Below are 16,259 nucleotides of genomic sequence, written 5' to 3'. Positions count from 1 at the left end.
AATCCTTAGGAGCCGAAGGGCGTGTCCAGGCACAGACTGCGCTACAGGCCCGGGCTTATGGTGTCCAATGAAGATGCAGGACCCGTGCTTGGGGCGGGGCCTGGTGCGTGTTCAAAATCCTGGCGGCGGCCGCAGAAAGATGGCTGCTCGTCCGCGGCGGCACCGCTCTAGGTACGCAAAGCTGTGGGAGGGTGACTTTTGTGATGGCACTAAGACAATTGACGAACCTTCTTTGACGACTTCCATGGAGTGGGACACGCAGGTGGTGCAGGGGTCCTCGCCGCTTGGTCCCGCAGGGCTGGGGACGGACGAGCCGCCACCCAGCCCGCGGCTGCCGTCGTGGCTGCAGCCCGAGAGGTGCGTCGTGTTCCAGTGCGCGCGGTGCCACGCAGTGCTGGCCGACTCGGTGCACCTCGCCTGGAACCTGTCGCGGTCCCTCGGGGCCGTCGCCTTCTCCAGTGAGTGGGGGCGGTGTCTGGGGAAGGCGGAGGGGGGCCCAAGAGGGTGTTCCCGCTTTCTCTCGGGGCGGCAGAGAGCCGGCTGGGGAAGAAAAGCGGGTTAAGATCTGGAAATTAACCCTTTGCCAGGGATGGGGGCAACTTTATTTTTGTGGCCATGATGAGCCTGTCTGGAGGGGAAGGTTTTCCCTTTCAAGGCCTCACCGGTACTCATTCTGACCCGCTTTTTTTTTTTTTTCCTTCATAGGAGTTACAAATAACGTGGTTTTGGAAGCTCCCTTCTTAGTTGGCATTGAAGGTTTACTCAAAGGCAGGTACGTACTGAGATTCCTGATCGGTGTCCAGTCCCCGACTTAATGATACTGAGGAGCTGGAATGATATCTTGGCACTGGAAGAAAAGTATATTCCATCCATCCATTGTATTGGAAGTATGCTCCCTTTACCTGTTTCAGTCTTCCACGAACTTGATGCATCAGTGAATGGACAAGTTGTCTTTGTGTGTAGATTTTAAGATCTTTCTGAGGGCCACATATCCCTAGTGACTTGTGCAAGTGAAGTGAGGCTAAGAAGGTGTGTCTAGAAGAGGGAAAAGGAGAAAATTATATTTTGGTGTATAGTGGGAATAACTTACTAGAAACCACAGTCCTTTGAGATAACTGGGACTTTTAAGTTTGCATTTAACCTGGAGTTTGTAATAAGCAATGGCAGAACTTATTCTGCTGTAACCCAGGAAACTAGGGGGAAAACGCAGTTGAAAGTCAAGTACTTGAATAAGTAGTCGGCCCCCCTTATCTGTGGTTTCGCTTTCCATGGTTTCAGTTACCCTAGGTCAACTACAGTCTGAAAACATTAAATGAAAAATTCCAGAAATAAACAATTTATAAGTTTTAAATTGTGCATCATTCTGAATAGCGTAGTGAAATTTCACAGTGTTCTGCCCTTTGTCCAGCGTATCTATGCTGTATATACTAACTCATGGTTAGTTATGTACTAACTGGCTTGATTATCAGATCAGCTGTTACTGTGTCAGTGCTTGTGTTCAAGTAACCCCGATTTTACTTAATAATGGCTCCAAAATGCAAGAGTAGTGATGTTGCTTATTCAGATATGCCAAAAAGAAGTCATAAACTGTATGAATATATAGGAAAAACATACTAAGAGTTCAGTACTCTCCATGGTTTCAGACATCCACTGGGGGCCTTATATTACAAGGCTCCTCAGTTTTGAATGTTGGCTTTAACAGCAAGACAGTTCATTCTGACCAATTTGGTTCAGTTTTAGGGTTAAAGTATAGGAATACTTAGTCGCTTTAGGTAGTAACCAGGAAGAGTTCTGTTGCTTCTCTTTCCCAACTGAAAGACACTCCTTACCCTTACTGGAGTGTCCTCTTCCCACCCAGAAGGAACAGAGGGAAGGAGTGGTAGCCTGCTTGGAAGTGAATCATGTGGGGCCAGAGGCAGAAGCTCTCTGATACTGTCTTAGAAAGGAGGATAATGTGTCTAGACCCATACTCTCCAATGCTGTGACCACTAGCCACATCTAGCTGTTGAGCACTGTGTTCATTCTGACTTGAGATATGCTGTGAGTGCAAAATACATACTGGATTTGAACACTTGGTACAGAAAATCAATAATTTAGAAGTATTAAATTTCAAATTATATTTTTGATATATTGGATAGCATAAAATATATTAAAACTAATTTCACCTGTTTAAAATTTTTTTTAACAAGATTGAGAGAATTTTAAATTACTTATGTGGCTCACATATTTCTATTGAACAGTACTGATCTAGATGGTTTATAAAACACTGGAGGGAAAGAACCACGTTTTGGGTATTTTTGGAATAAGGGGAGCCATGGGACTTTTCAGGAAGAGATTCGTTATCAGGAATGGCTTCTGCAATTATGGAAGATGAGAAGTCCCAAGAGCTGTTGTTGGCAAGCAGAGCTATTGGGTTAATTCTAGTCCAAGTTCACAGGCCTGAGTGTTACCGGAAAGGGGACTTGGCCCTGAGTGGGTCTGCCTAGCGCCAGCTGCTAGTGTGTGGATTCTTGATGGTGCAGCAAAGATTTCACAGTACAAGTCCAGGTGATTTTTAGAGGACGTTTATTAAAGCTGGGGAAGAGCCTAAGGTAGAAGAAGCTACAGGGGAGGGACTAGGTGGGGAAGTGAGCCTAAGCTGGGCTGCCTTGGCTCATTAAGAAGTCAGAGAAAAGGGGGCCTTGACAGGATCAGGGGGTTAGCTCTGTACGAGCTGCTGCTGCTGCCTCTTGCTGTCTGGTTGCAAGCCTTGTGGGGTCCCTTAGAGTTTAGGAGATGCATGCCTGTGGGGGAAGAAGAGGGGAAAGGGAGAGGTGCTGGCATGCTCCTGGGAGGGAGAGCACGCTGGGACCTTCATTTTGAAGGTTTTTAAAGGCTAGGAGTTTAGGGGAGATCTTAGGGAGGATCGCAATAGAATATTCATCAGTTTTATGCTGATGTGCCCAGATGAAATTTATTTCCTTAACTTCTTCTGTTCTTGGGTGTGGTTGGCAAATGGCACTAATTGGATTTCTGCTATCAATCTCCCTGAGTAGGGTGATTTAAGTTTTTTACCCTCTGGTTGGGGAGAGGGAGAAGTGTAAACTATTTACAGTACTCTTAAGTGTCCTTGGTTATAGAAGATAGGATTTTGTGATTTACTAGATGGCTGCCAACTGCTTGTTTAACTGTCTCAGTTTCCCTATTCCTCTTGTCCTGGCTTACTAGCCTGTCTCAGGAGATCCAAAGGTGTAAATTCCAGTCCAAAAGCCCAGCAGGCTCTTAGACCCAAGAAGAGCCTACATTTCAGTTTAAGTCCAAAGGCAGGATGAAAAACCAATGCCACAGTTCAAGGTAGTCAGGCAAGTGTTCTCTCTTACTCATGAGAGGTACAGGCACTGATGAGAGGAGGGCCACCCACACTAGGGCAATCTGCTTTACTGAGTCTACTGATTGAAGTGTTAATCTTATTCAAAAGCACCCTCACAAACACATTCATAACAATGTTTGACAAAATAACTGGGCACCCTGTGGCTCAGATAAGTTGACACAAAATTTAACCATCACTTATTAACTTGGCACCCACATGAATATCCTAGAACTACTAATCTCCAAACAAAGACAATAACAAGGTCATAATTCTGTGTAACATGGTACAACTATTTTACAATATAACTGAAAATGCACTAACCCCTCTCCAGGTGAAGTCCGTAATTGATGTTTACTTTTTTCCTTGATTTCTCATAACAATACTATTGTGTAAATTTAACAATTGAAGAAAGGGAAGAGCCCTGGCTGGTGTGGCTCAGTTGGTTGGGCATCATCCCTTGCACTGAAAGGTGGATATTTCGATTCCCAGTCAGGACACATGCCTGGTTTGGGGCTCAGTCCCCAGCTCGGGGCATGCAGGAGGCAGCCGATCAATGTTCGGCTCTCAAATTGATGTTTCTCTCTCCCCCTCTCCCTTCCTCTCTCTCTCTAAAAATCAGTTTTAAAAACCTTAAAAAGAGAGAGAAAGGGAAGAAAACAAACATATACACACAAACATTCATAGCAAAATAAAGAGGAAATACGCATGAAAGTTACAGTCTCAGTTCTGTAACTGGTCACATGGTCATAGCTAGTATTTATAACTACCTTCTTCACTACCCATTCATTGTGTATTCCCTCTGCCTTCAGCAAGTTCTTTAGCCGGTGTGGTGATATAGACCTTCATTTGTGAAGGACCTGGGTCATTAGCAGGCTAATATTCAATGAAATAACTTGTTTTATATTGCATGCATAAGAATTTTGGGATTTCTTTACATTTTGCTTTGTGCTATATATCTGTTTCCATGAGACATTTATCTGTAGGTACTGTGCTTTGTCTGATGTAATTCCTACATAGGAATTAATTCAAATTAATGCAACTTTATTTCATGACTTACATTTTGGTTACCATAGTCACAAAAAATGCAATACTACATATGTGGTGTGGGACTTCATTTACCAGTAAATTTAGTATATTTTGTTGCTTGGTCTTTTTTAGTATCTGTTTTCTAGAATGATTCATTTTTAGCCATCTGATTTTTATACTCTACAGAATTTTACTGTGTAGTATATTATGTTTATACAATTTTTCCCCCCTTAAAATTGTTTTCAGTACAGGCATCCTGAAACATAGTTCATTTTTTCCTAAGACATTTCTTTGTAATATTTGGATGTTCTTATATACCAGCAAATATGGTAAGCGACTTACCCAAGTGGTATAACTAGGAGTAAAATCAACATTTCCCTGTTCTTCATCCAGTGATGTTTCAGAGGGTGAAGGAAAAGAAAATTGATGGCTTGCTAGGATAATAGGATTCCTTAAAGTTTTTTGTTTCATCTGCAAAATAAAAGTCCTGATTTGAATTCTATTAATAAATTTTTTAGTAAGCCCTGGTCAAATTGATTAATGGTAGCTAATTTAAAGGGTCATGTGTAGCCTGGCCAGGGTGCCTCAGTGGTTGAGCATTGACCCATGAACCAAGAAGTCACTGGTTCGATTCCTGGTCAGGGCACATGCCTGGAATTGAGACTTGATTTCCAGTAGGGGGTGTGCAGGAGGCAGCTGATCAATGTTTCACTCTCATCGATGTTTTTGTATCTATCTCCCTTCCCCTGTCTCTAAAATCACTTTTTAAAAATACATATTTTAAAAAAAACATAGTCATGTGTAGTTTTATTTGTTTAAAGGTGATTAGCTTTCTTTCTGCTTTTCATATGTAAATTACTTTTCTCTGTTGAAGTGACAGTTCTGCATCCATGATTTCTTTTGTGACCAGAATGCACAAGGTTATCTGTAATCTAGGGTGTAATTATATTAAAATCTTTGTTAACCTTTCTTGAATGTAACATTACTATAGCATAGTTTTTAGGAATGTTTCCAGGTGCTGGTTATTTTGTATTTGTTTTCAGATTTTCTTTCTTACCCATATTCTGTTTTTCCCCTCTAGCACTTACAACCTTTTATTCTGTAGTTCCTGTGGGATTCCCATTGGTTTCCATCTCTATTCTACCCATGCTGCCTTGGCTGCCTTGAAAGGTCACTTCTGCCTTTCCAGTGATAAAATGGAGTGGTGAGTAGACTTAGTCTTTTTTTAAAAATATTTTTATTGATTAGAGAGGAAGGGAGAGGGGCAGAGAGAGGGAAACATTGATGTGAGAGGGAAGCATCAATCGGCTGCCTCCTGCAGGCTCCCTACTGGGGATCAAGCTCACAACCTGGGTATGTGCCCTGACCTGGAATTGAACCGGCAACCCTTTGGTGCACAGAATGATGCCCAACCAACTGAGCCACACTGGCTAGGGCGACTTAGATTTTCTTTATCAAATTTTCTTTATTTTTTAAAATTTATCTTTATTGTTGAAAGAATTACAGATGTCACCTTTTCTGCCCCATTGACGCCTTCCCCCCCGCCCCCAGGCCTTCACCACACACTGTTGTCTGTGTCCATGGGTTATGCATTTATGCACATAAATTCTTTTGTTAATCTCTTCCCACCTTCCCTCTGAGATTTGTCAGTCTGTTCAGTGCTTCTATGTCACTGGGTCTGTTTTGTTCATCAGTTTATTTTGTTCTTTAGATTCCACATATAAGTGAGATCATGTGATATTTGTCTTTCTCTGCCTAACTTGTTTCACTTAACATAATACACTCCAGTTCCATCTCTGCTGTCTAGAAAAGGCAGAATGTTCATACCAAAGAAGATGCTAAAGCCAGGCACTGTCTCTTAAAAAAAGATGGTAGTGGGATCAAAATATAGTCATTTTAGTTCTCTTTCCCTCTTTTCCTCACTGTACAATCAATTAAAAATAAAAGCCCTGGCCTATGTGGCTCAGTCAGCTGGAGCATCGTCCTGTATACCAAAAGGTGGAGGGTTCTATTCCTGGTCAGGGTACATACCCAGGTTTTGGGTTCAATCTCCAGTCGGGGCATGTGGGGGGAGGCAACTGATCAATGTTTTTCTCTCACCTTGATGTTTATCTCTCCCTCCCTCCCTTTCACTCTCTCTAAAAATCAAGGGAAAAAATATCCTTCGGGTGAGGATTAACAACAAAATAACTAATAAATAAAATTATTAAAAAAAATATATATATAATATAGTCATTTTAGGTGTCTTATAATCATACCAGGTCTTAGTAATCATATAATGTAATAATTGAGAGGATATTCTTTCCTTATAGGAACATCTGGAAGTAAGTTTTGTTTTTTTGTTTTAATATGTCTTTATTGATTTCAGAGAGAGGTAGGGAAAGGGAGAGAGACAGAAACAATGATGAGAGAGTGTCATTGATCGGCTGCCTCCTACACGCCCCCTACTAGAGATTGAGCCCGCAGCCCAGGCATGTGCCCTGAGCAGGAATCAAACATCCTCAACAGCTGAGCCACGCCGGCCAGGCGCTGGAAGTAAGCTTTTGTAAAATAATGTTGTAAACACTTTATGGGTTTTTGCCTGGTCCCTGTCTCCCTCCCATAGGGTGGGACCTTGTATTGTGGGATATTTGTATCATGTGTGATCCACTCCCAGGTCATGGGATCAAGAATGGATACTTGACCCAAGCCAAGTCAGTCAGGCTTTCTACCCTAGGTATTGAAATAAGGACCCAGAGACATTGGTCATTTGCAGGTGGTACTGATGCTGAAGTTGAGAAGTGAAAGCTCTAGTTTAGGATAGCTATTTTTTACATTATAAATGTAGATACAGAGAAATTTTGTCTGCAGGAAAAGACAAGAAGCAGATACACAAAGAAAAGTAACAAATAATGACCATGTGGCCTCAGAGTCTGAATAAGTACCCTACTCAGAAATTACTCGGGATATTTATTTATCTTTCTAATAAATTCACTTATTAGTTAAACTTTTTTTATTACAACAAACTGAAACATCCGTCAAAGTCTTTCTTGCCCTGGCTGGGTAGCTTGGTCAGAGTGTCCTCCCGATATGCCGAAGTTAAAGGTTCGACCCTCAGTCAGGGCACATACAAGAATCAACCAATGAATGCATAAATAGGTGGAACAACAAATTGATGCCTCTCTCTCTCTCACAATCAATAGGTTAAAAAAAAAATCTTTTCTTGATCATTAAAAACAAAAACTGCCATTGATGACCTAGTTTGTGCCAGGCATTATGCTTACCTCACTGAGTTCAGAAAATAAAACTAAAGCTCAGAGAGGTAGGAGGAAGAGCTGAGATTTGAATCCATGTCTTAACTCCAAAGCTTATTTTCCTTTCATAAAGCATGAAGTTTCCCTTTTCTCATTTAATATGCTTACATAGGTATCTCTAGCTGAGTTATGGATGACTAAGCAATAAAACTTATAAATAAAGCCCATCCTTTACCATGAGGCTGTTCAGTGTGCATTACGTATACCATTTGTTCGTCAATGCAGGTTTTCGAAAGGAAATACATACTTGAGATATACTTCAATTTCTAGTTTCTTCTTACATAATTTCTATTTAGAATTAAGTTTAAAGAGGGGGATAACTAACTGTATGCTATTAGTAACCTCAAATATTTTTTAGAAATAGTTATAAGTAATTTTTTCAGCAGAGTTGTAATTGCGTTTTGCCTAGGAGAAGTAAACGTATAGTAACAAAATTTTAATATAAGTTTGAAAAGCATTATGGGATTATGGGATTCTAAGTAATTTCTTAATCTTTAAAATGAGTTGGACTCACGGTAGCCAGTTTTGCTCAGTGGTTAGAGCATTGGCCTGTGGACTGAAGGGTCCCAGGTTCGACTCTGGCCAAGGGCATGTACCTCAGTTGCAGGCTCGATCCCTGGCCTGGGTCAGGGCACGTGCAGAAGGCAGCCAATCAATGTCTGTCCGTCTGTCTCTCTCTCTCTCTTCCACTCTGAAAAGCAGTGGAGAACGTATCCTCGGATGAGGATTAAATAAATAAATAAATAAATAAATAAATAAATAAAATGAGTTGGACTCAAAGGTCAGTATATTCTTTTTGATTAAGTAGAAATTAGGGAAGTATAGGTAGCATGAGTCTGGGAAGATAATAAATCTATATCTCTTTGCCTCAGGATGAATTTTGTTGCCAGTCAGAGAAAACCCGACCACAGTGGCTTTAACAAAGGATGCGGACAGTTGGCCACTCCAGTTTTCTAGTGGCTCAGTCATGACAGGGCTCTGGGTCATCATCTCTGGTTCTCCTGGCCTTTTCCTCTTGGGTGCAAGGTGGCTGCTACAATTATAAGCATTACATCCACAGACAGTAGCATACCCACCTGGATGGAAAAGGATATGTGAAGTATGGGAATACAGGGAATGGTCTTTTATCAGCACTGTGTCACATGATCACCTAAGCAAGGAAAGCAAGTATGTGACAATAGGGAATAAGATTGCCACAGTAGGCTTAGAAAGTTATGGGTCATCTCCTAGGATGGCACCCTACTGCCCTAAAAATTTTGGTTCTGTTCACACCAAAGAACTGGGGAATGGCTTCTGGGTAGGCAACCAACAGTTATTTGTCATAATATGATTATGTTTCTTCTAACTGTGCTACAGGACCTACTGGTGGAGTGTGAAGTTTATACTCATCATGATGATTCATGTGACCCTGGTTTTTGTCTAATTTCTCCTGGGTTAGTTTTGACTCATGTATGCCTGGCTGGCAAGGGATGGGATAAGGAAGTGTCTCTCTAATGATTTGTTAATTGAGAATTTGTTTTTCTTACAAAATACATTATGAATATTGAAATGGAAACCAGTAAGAAGGCAGTCTTTGCTTGACAGATATTGCTTTAGAGGGCAAGTTTGCTTCTTTGATAATCTTAATTGTAGTATGGTACTAATATTTTCTCTCTCTATTTTCTATCTAGCTATCTCTTAAAAACAAAAGCCATCGTAAATGCATCTGAGATGGATATTCACAACATGCCTCTACCAGAAAAGGTTGCAGAGGTAAAATTTCATAATTGTTTCCTTTAATCTAGACAATTCCTGATAATTTGTGCCAGTGAACTTGGGAGAGATGAAATGATGTGATACTCCAATAATTTTTTTTAATTGATTTTTTTTTTTCCTATAGAGGGAGGAAGGGGGAGAGAGACAGAGATAGAGACAGAGAGAGATTTCAATGTGCAAGAGACACATTAATTGGCTGCCTCCCACATGCGCCCTGACCCAGGATCAAACCTGCAACCCAGGTACTACACGCCACAACCAGGAATTGAACCTGCGACCTTCTGGTACACAGGACAACGCTACAACCAACTGATCCACTGGGTCAGGGTGATCAACAGTTCATTATTTCCTTTTAAAAAGAATTAAAAAAAAAATCTTCACCCAAGGATATGTTTTTATTGATTTTAGAGAGAGAGAAACATCAATAGGCTGCCTCCTATATGTCCCCCAACCTGGGATCAAATCTGCAACCCGGGTATGTATGTGCCCTGACCAAGAATTGAATCTGCCACCTTTTGGTGTATGGGATGATACTCCAACCAACTGAGCTATTCCGCCAGGGCAGGTCTTGTTTTCTTATCCATTCAGCCACCCTGTCTTTTCATTGGAGCATTTAACCATTTACATTTAAAGTAATTATTGATACATGTATATAGTTATTGCCATTTTATTATTGATTCCCCCCCAAAGGACCCTTTGACATTTCTTGTAATACAGGTTTGGTGGTGATGAATTCCTTTAGCTTTTTCTTGTCTGGGAAGAGCTGACTTTATTTGAAATTGTGTGGGGAAGTTCAAGTCTAAGGGTACTGCCCAAAACAATGGAGATTTTGGTGGTTAGCAATTAAAAGGAGGCTGGTATTCCATGAGAGCAAGAAGCTATACCTTAGACTAGTTTATGACAGAATCAGGGAAATAGCTAGGAGCAGCCCTGCTGGAGTTAGAACAAAAAAGGGCTGGCTTTAATAAAGACCATCCCTAGAAAGTGTCTGAATTTAATTGGATTAGACTGTTGAGCAATTTGTGTCCCAGGGCATCATCAAAAACAATAGAGCAATCAGCCAGCAGTTGATGGAGGCTAACAGCTGGGTGTGATGCTAATGGAGGCAGACAGCCTATAGAGACCAAGGAAAGAGACAGCCCTGCTAAAACCAGTCATCCCAAGGCAACTGCATATGCCCAAGGCTCTATTCTCCGAGGAATGACATTAGGCTGCCCAGTGAGGGAAAGAGGCATCAATAAAATAGTCTAGCAAACTCACTAAAACAGATAAGCAAACCACCATCACGAGAAGGTATGTGTGTTGTGATTAGTATCCAGAGTTGCTACAATATAATATCTAAATTGACAAGTTTCAATAAAAAACTAGGAGACACAGAGAAAATCATGACACATACACAGGATAAAAAACAGACATTAGAAAGTACCTTTTAAAGGGCCCAAATATTAGACTTACAAGACAAAGCCTTCAAAGCAGCTATTATAGCCCGGCTGGGCGTGGCTCAGCGGTTGAGCGTCGACCTAGGATCCAGGCGATTGGGGTTTGATTCCCGGTCAGGGCACATGCCCGGGTTGCGGGCTCGATCAATGACTTTCTCATCATTGATATTTCTCTCTCTCTCCCTCTCCTTTCCTCTGAAATCAATAAAGATATAAAAAAGCAAAAAAAAAAAAAGCAGCTATTATAAATAGGTCCAAAAAACTAAAGAAAACCATGCTTAAAGAAGCAAAGGAAATGTGTGATGACAGTGTCTCATCAAATACAGGATATCCCTAAAGAGAGAGAAATTATAAAAAAGCACCAAATAAAAATCCTGTGATTTGAAAAGTACAATAACTGAAATGAGAGGGTCTCAACAGATTTGAACTGGCCAAAAAAGAATCACCAAACTTGGAGATATAGACTGATGACCTTCTACAATCTGAGGAGGAGAGAAAAAAGAATGAAGAAAAATGAACTGAGCCTGAGACCTGCTTTGGCAATGGGGTATAAAAAAGAGAGGAGAGAAAGAAAGAAGTAGAAAAAATATCAAGGAAATGTGGTTGAAAACTTTTGATGTTTGATGAAAAACATTACATATTTGAAACCTCAACAAGCTCAGGAAGGATAAATGCAGAGAGATCTATACCCCAGTACATCATAGTAAAAATGTTGAAATATGGACAAAGAGAAAAGTATCTTTAAAACAAAGTGATTCATCACGTCCAAGACCACCCCAGTAAGATTAACAGGCCCTAGAGTTACCTGTTTAAGCAAATTTTCTGATGAATTTTGTATATTCTTCTATCTTGAGTCATAAAAAAGTGGATTTAGTATACTGTGCAAATCTCAGAAATACGATTTTTTTTTAATTAACCCTGACTTCAACAGATAACTGTTATTCATTATTCTGTATTCCATGATAACTTTATAAGTTTATTTATGAGTCTAAGTACATGTTGTATGCTGAGTATCACCAGTTTGTCTCTAGATACAACTATTCTATGGTGAAAGAACTATTGGAAATTATCGAATTGCAACAAACATCTCTTCTAAACGTGACAACTAGAGCTACTTCTGGAGACCATTAGAATATTAAAGGCATTTTGAACTATGAACAAAGAGTTAGAAAAAGGAGAGGAAAACTAGCTGATGCATCTGTCTCCACATGCTCTCTTACTCATTTTATTCTTGTCTTCCCAGTTTTTGGAGTTTTTTTCTTTTTTAAATATACCTTTATTGATTTCAGAGAGAGGAAAGGAGAGGGAGAGAGAGAGAGAGAAACATCAGTGATGAGAGAGTCATTGATCGGCTGCCTCCTGCATGCCCTCTGCTGGGGATCAAGCCCAAAACCCAGGCATGTGCCCTGACCAGGAATCAAACTGCCATCTCCTGGATCACAGTCGATGCTCTGCTGCTGAGCCACGCTGGCCAGGCACAATTTTTGGAGTTTAAACTTGGTGATAGAGGTAGGAAGGAGGGAAACAGAAGCAGTGATGCTTAATAATGGCTGGTCTTTTTTTACGTGAAAATCTTTTTTTGTAAGCTGTGTTTTGTTTTTTTTCCAATATATTTTTGTTGGTTTCAGAGAGAGGAAGTGAGAGGGAGAGATAGACACATCAATGATGAGTGTCATTGAATGGCTGTCTCCTGCACACCCCCTGCTGGGGATTGAGCCTGAAACCTGGGCATGTGCCCTGACCAGGAATTTAACCTCAGTCTCCTGGACCATAGGTCTGTGTTCAACGGCTGAGCCACACCGGCTGAGCTCATGTGAAATTTTATATCTGAGGATCTTAGTGTATTCTTTGTTGCATAAACTTCTTTCAGAAATAGAACAAATGTATTAATGAAATTTGAGACATTTCCACCTCCCAATCACTAGCTTGAAGTGACTTCTAGAACTAGCAAATTGAGCATTAAGATGTCCTAATACGTATGTATTTCTCTTCCCAGCTGAAAGAGAAGATAATATCAATGCATACTCACTTAAGTTCACTGATGAAGATGCTGAAGGAAGTGACTCCTGACCATTCCAACCCAGAAAACTGACCCAGAATGGGAACTTGAGTATCAGGGTCAGGCCTTACTGCCATCTTGAAAGACAGGTGCTGTTTGATCATTTCTTGAGAAAGATCAACTTCAGGAATGGACAGGAAATATAGTTTATTATATTTACAGCTAGGCTGTTTTTCCAAATGATTTGTAAAGCTGTTTATAGAAAGGAGCTTTCTGTCCAGGTTTCATAGCTATTTGACTTCAGAAATTATTTTAGTTTTCTTATTGGCTTTGTAGTAATTTCTGAAAACATCTTTAACTGCATATTTAGGGATTAAGAGGCAATGTGCCATGAACGCTCTATCCAAAGATGTATATGAAAATAAAGTTGTACTTAATGTTCACTACTGTGATTCCTACATGGAGCAGTTACATGAATAGCTGTAACTATGATGTAACATTTCAATTAGGTGATAAAGTTTGTATATTCTGCATTTCCTTAAGGCTATTGTCAGTTGTTTTTTCTTAAAATGTGTAAATAAATTCCTGTGTTTTCGCTTATTGAGCTTTCATTACAGCTTAGAGCAGCCTTTTTCATGTGAGGGGGCTGCTGGTGCCAGCCATGAGCTGTAAGTCCACAAATTACTGTTTGAAGAGAGAGAGCATCTGAACAAGGGGAGGAAACTTGAGAAAGAGCTGTGTGACTCCCCTTGAGCCCTTGCCTCCCTTTCCCTTGCTCCCTCTTCCCTTTCTCAGGAGAAGTGGCATGTTCCCACTCCCCTTCAGTTCTCCCTCCCTTTTCTACAGGGAGAGACAGAACATCCACAGCCCCTCCCCCTGATCTCTTAGTTATGCTTTCTTATAAAAACCTCTGCCTGCACTGAGATGTTAAGGTGGGTTTTTGAGGACAGAAGTCCCCCCATCTTGAGTTGCCAGCAACTTGAATAAACCACTTTCATTCTCATTACCACCTGTCTCATGTTTGATTTTCGAAGCTGGGATCTGGGAGCCAGGTCATTTTATTGGTTTCATACTGAGAATCTTTTTTTTTTTTTTTTTTATGTAAAATACAGGTACTTACATAGGTGCTATTCAATAAGACTATACAATTTTTCTCTCTTTTCAGTTGGAAACTGAGCTTAATAAGGTAATAAAAGAAAGGAATAATAAAATATCATTCACTGAAATGATTTTTCATATTTTGCTTTACATAGCACTTTGGCTTATAGCACCTGTAGTAAGGGTTTAAAGAGAAGAGACCTCTGGGTCACTCTGGTTGAACGTTGACCTATGAACCAGGAGGTCATGGTTCAATTCCCACTCAGGACACATGCCCAGGTTTCGGGCTTGATCCCCAGTAAGTGGTGTGCAAGCAGCAGCAGATCAATGACTGTTATTGATGTTTCTATCTCCCTCTCTCTGAAATCAATAATTTTATACACACACACACACACACACACACACACATGAAAAGAGATGAGACAGAGAGTTATAAGCCCATGTAGCAGGTAACTAAACTGGTCTGAGGGTCAAGGAAGGCCTGAGGAATGAAGTTTCAGCAGTGGTCTGAACGGTAAGTAGGAGTGAATAAGGTGGTAGGGGGAACAGCCTGTGCAAAGGTCCTATGAAGCCCTTAGAAAAAGGCCTACAGGAGTTCTGGTGGCCAGAGACCAGAAGGTACAAGGCCATACTAGATTCCAGAAGGATGTCTGTTTATCCCAAGAACAATGGGAAACCCTTGAAGAATTTTAGAGGAGGCTTATGACAGGATCAAATGTTCTTTTTCAGAACCTCATTATGGGTGGGAGGGAAGGCAACCTACCACTAAAGAGGAGCTAACACTAGCACAATCAGATGATATAGCCAAGCAGTGGTGCATAGAGAAGTTAACTTGGTTCAGATGTAGCTAGATTTTTTTTTAATCACTCGAGGATATGCTTATTGATTTTAGAGGGGGGAGAGAAATGATGTGAGAGAGAACACTGATTGGTTGCCTTCTGTAAGTGCCCTCACTAGGGATTGGAACCACAACCTAGGTATGTACCCTGACCAGGAATCAAGCCAGCAACGTACCGGTATACAAGGCAATGCTCCGTCTGAGCCACACTGACCAGGGCCTAGATATATTTCTTATAGTAGATTCTTTCCATTTTATACTGTACAAAGGATAGTTCCCTTTAAAAATATTTTAAACTTGAAAATTCTGATTTATGCTTTTGAGTTGCAAAATTTTGTTCTATAAGCAAGGGTGAAGCCTCTGTCAACAAACAGTACCAGAAAATTAATGCTATATTGAATCATCCGTGGGTTTTTTATTGTATGTGGATATATCTGCCTCAATATATTTCCTTTATCTAAATCAAAAGGCTGTTCCTATGTAGCTATTTTAACATCTGGATTTGCATTTTGGTAGACTTTCAATAAAAAGTTAAATGCTTGAATTTGGCATCAAATCAAGATGCCTGGTTTTTAAAAGACTTCTTTTTCCAAATTATAGGCTCACTCTAGAAAAGCATGCAGATACAGAAGTGTAACAAAATAAAGGGTGTGTACTTCCCTTTCCATTTTTGAGAGGCATTAATATAGCATGCTGGGAAGTGGGCAAGTTCTGGAGCCCCAAACTATTTGGATTCAAATTGTGCCTTGGGTACTTATTAGCCATGAACTTGAATTTACTTAAACTCTTGTAAAAAAGGGATTAAAAACTAGGGGTATAGTCATTAAAACAAGTTAATGAATACACCTAAGGTAATTACAACAGTGTTTAGTACATAGTAAAGTGCTCAATAAATACTAGCTATTATAACCTTCATGTGTGTGTATGTATATACATGACATAAGCCAAAGGCAACTATATATACATACGTACATTATATATATATATATATATTTTTTTTTTTTTAAATCCTCGCCCGAGGGTATTTTTTCCATTGCTTTTCAGAGAGTGGGAAAGAGAGAAACATCAGTGTGAGAGAGACACATCCAATTGGTTGCCTCCTGCACGCGCCCCAACCAGGGGCTGGGGATTGAGCCTGCAACTGAGGTACATGCTCTTGGCCGGAATAGAACCCAGGACCCTTCAGTCCTCAGGCTGATGTTCTAACCACTGAACCAAACTGGCTAGGGCAAGGCAAGTGTATTTTTAACATTCTGCAACCTGCTTTTCACACAATGTTATGGACAGCTTTCTATACCAGCCCATACACAAATTATTTCATTGGGTTTTAACATTTGCCTATGATTCAATTATATGAATATATCAGAATTTAACCATTCTTATATTGGATCCTTGTATATATCTTTGCATATTGGTACTGACATTTCTGTAGGAGTGACTCCTAAACTGAGACAGAGTCAAA

General features: G+C 40.4%; 1 protein-coding gene across 1 annotated transcript; it reads left to right on the top strand.

Moving 5' to 3' along the window:
• Window positions 1–67: 67 nt before the first annotated feature.
• OIP5 (Opa interacting protein 5) lies at window positions 68–13,046 on the top strand (the record flags this gene model as incomplete). Its single annotated transcript, XM_081153286.1, has 5 exons — window positions 68–458; window positions 706–772; window positions 5,457–5,579; window positions 9,339–9,420; window positions 12,859–13,046. The coding sequence occupies 5 exons, from the start codon at window positions 68–70 to the stop codon at window positions 12,952–12,954; spliced, it is 759 nt and encodes a 252-aa protein (XP_081009412.1). The 3' UTR covers window positions 12,955–13,046.
• Window positions 13,047–16,259: the final 3,213 nt, after the last annotated feature.

This window comes from Miniopterus schreibersii, assembly GCF_964146895.1.
Source record: "Miniopterus schreibersii genome assembly, chromosome: 1".
Classification (NCBI taxonomy): Eukaryota; Metazoa; Chordata; class Mammalia; order Chiroptera; family Miniopteridae; genus Miniopterus; species Miniopterus schreibersii.
The sequence above is the reverse complement of the archived record's forward strand: the minus strand, read 5'-3'. Positions and strand labels throughout refer to the sequence as shown.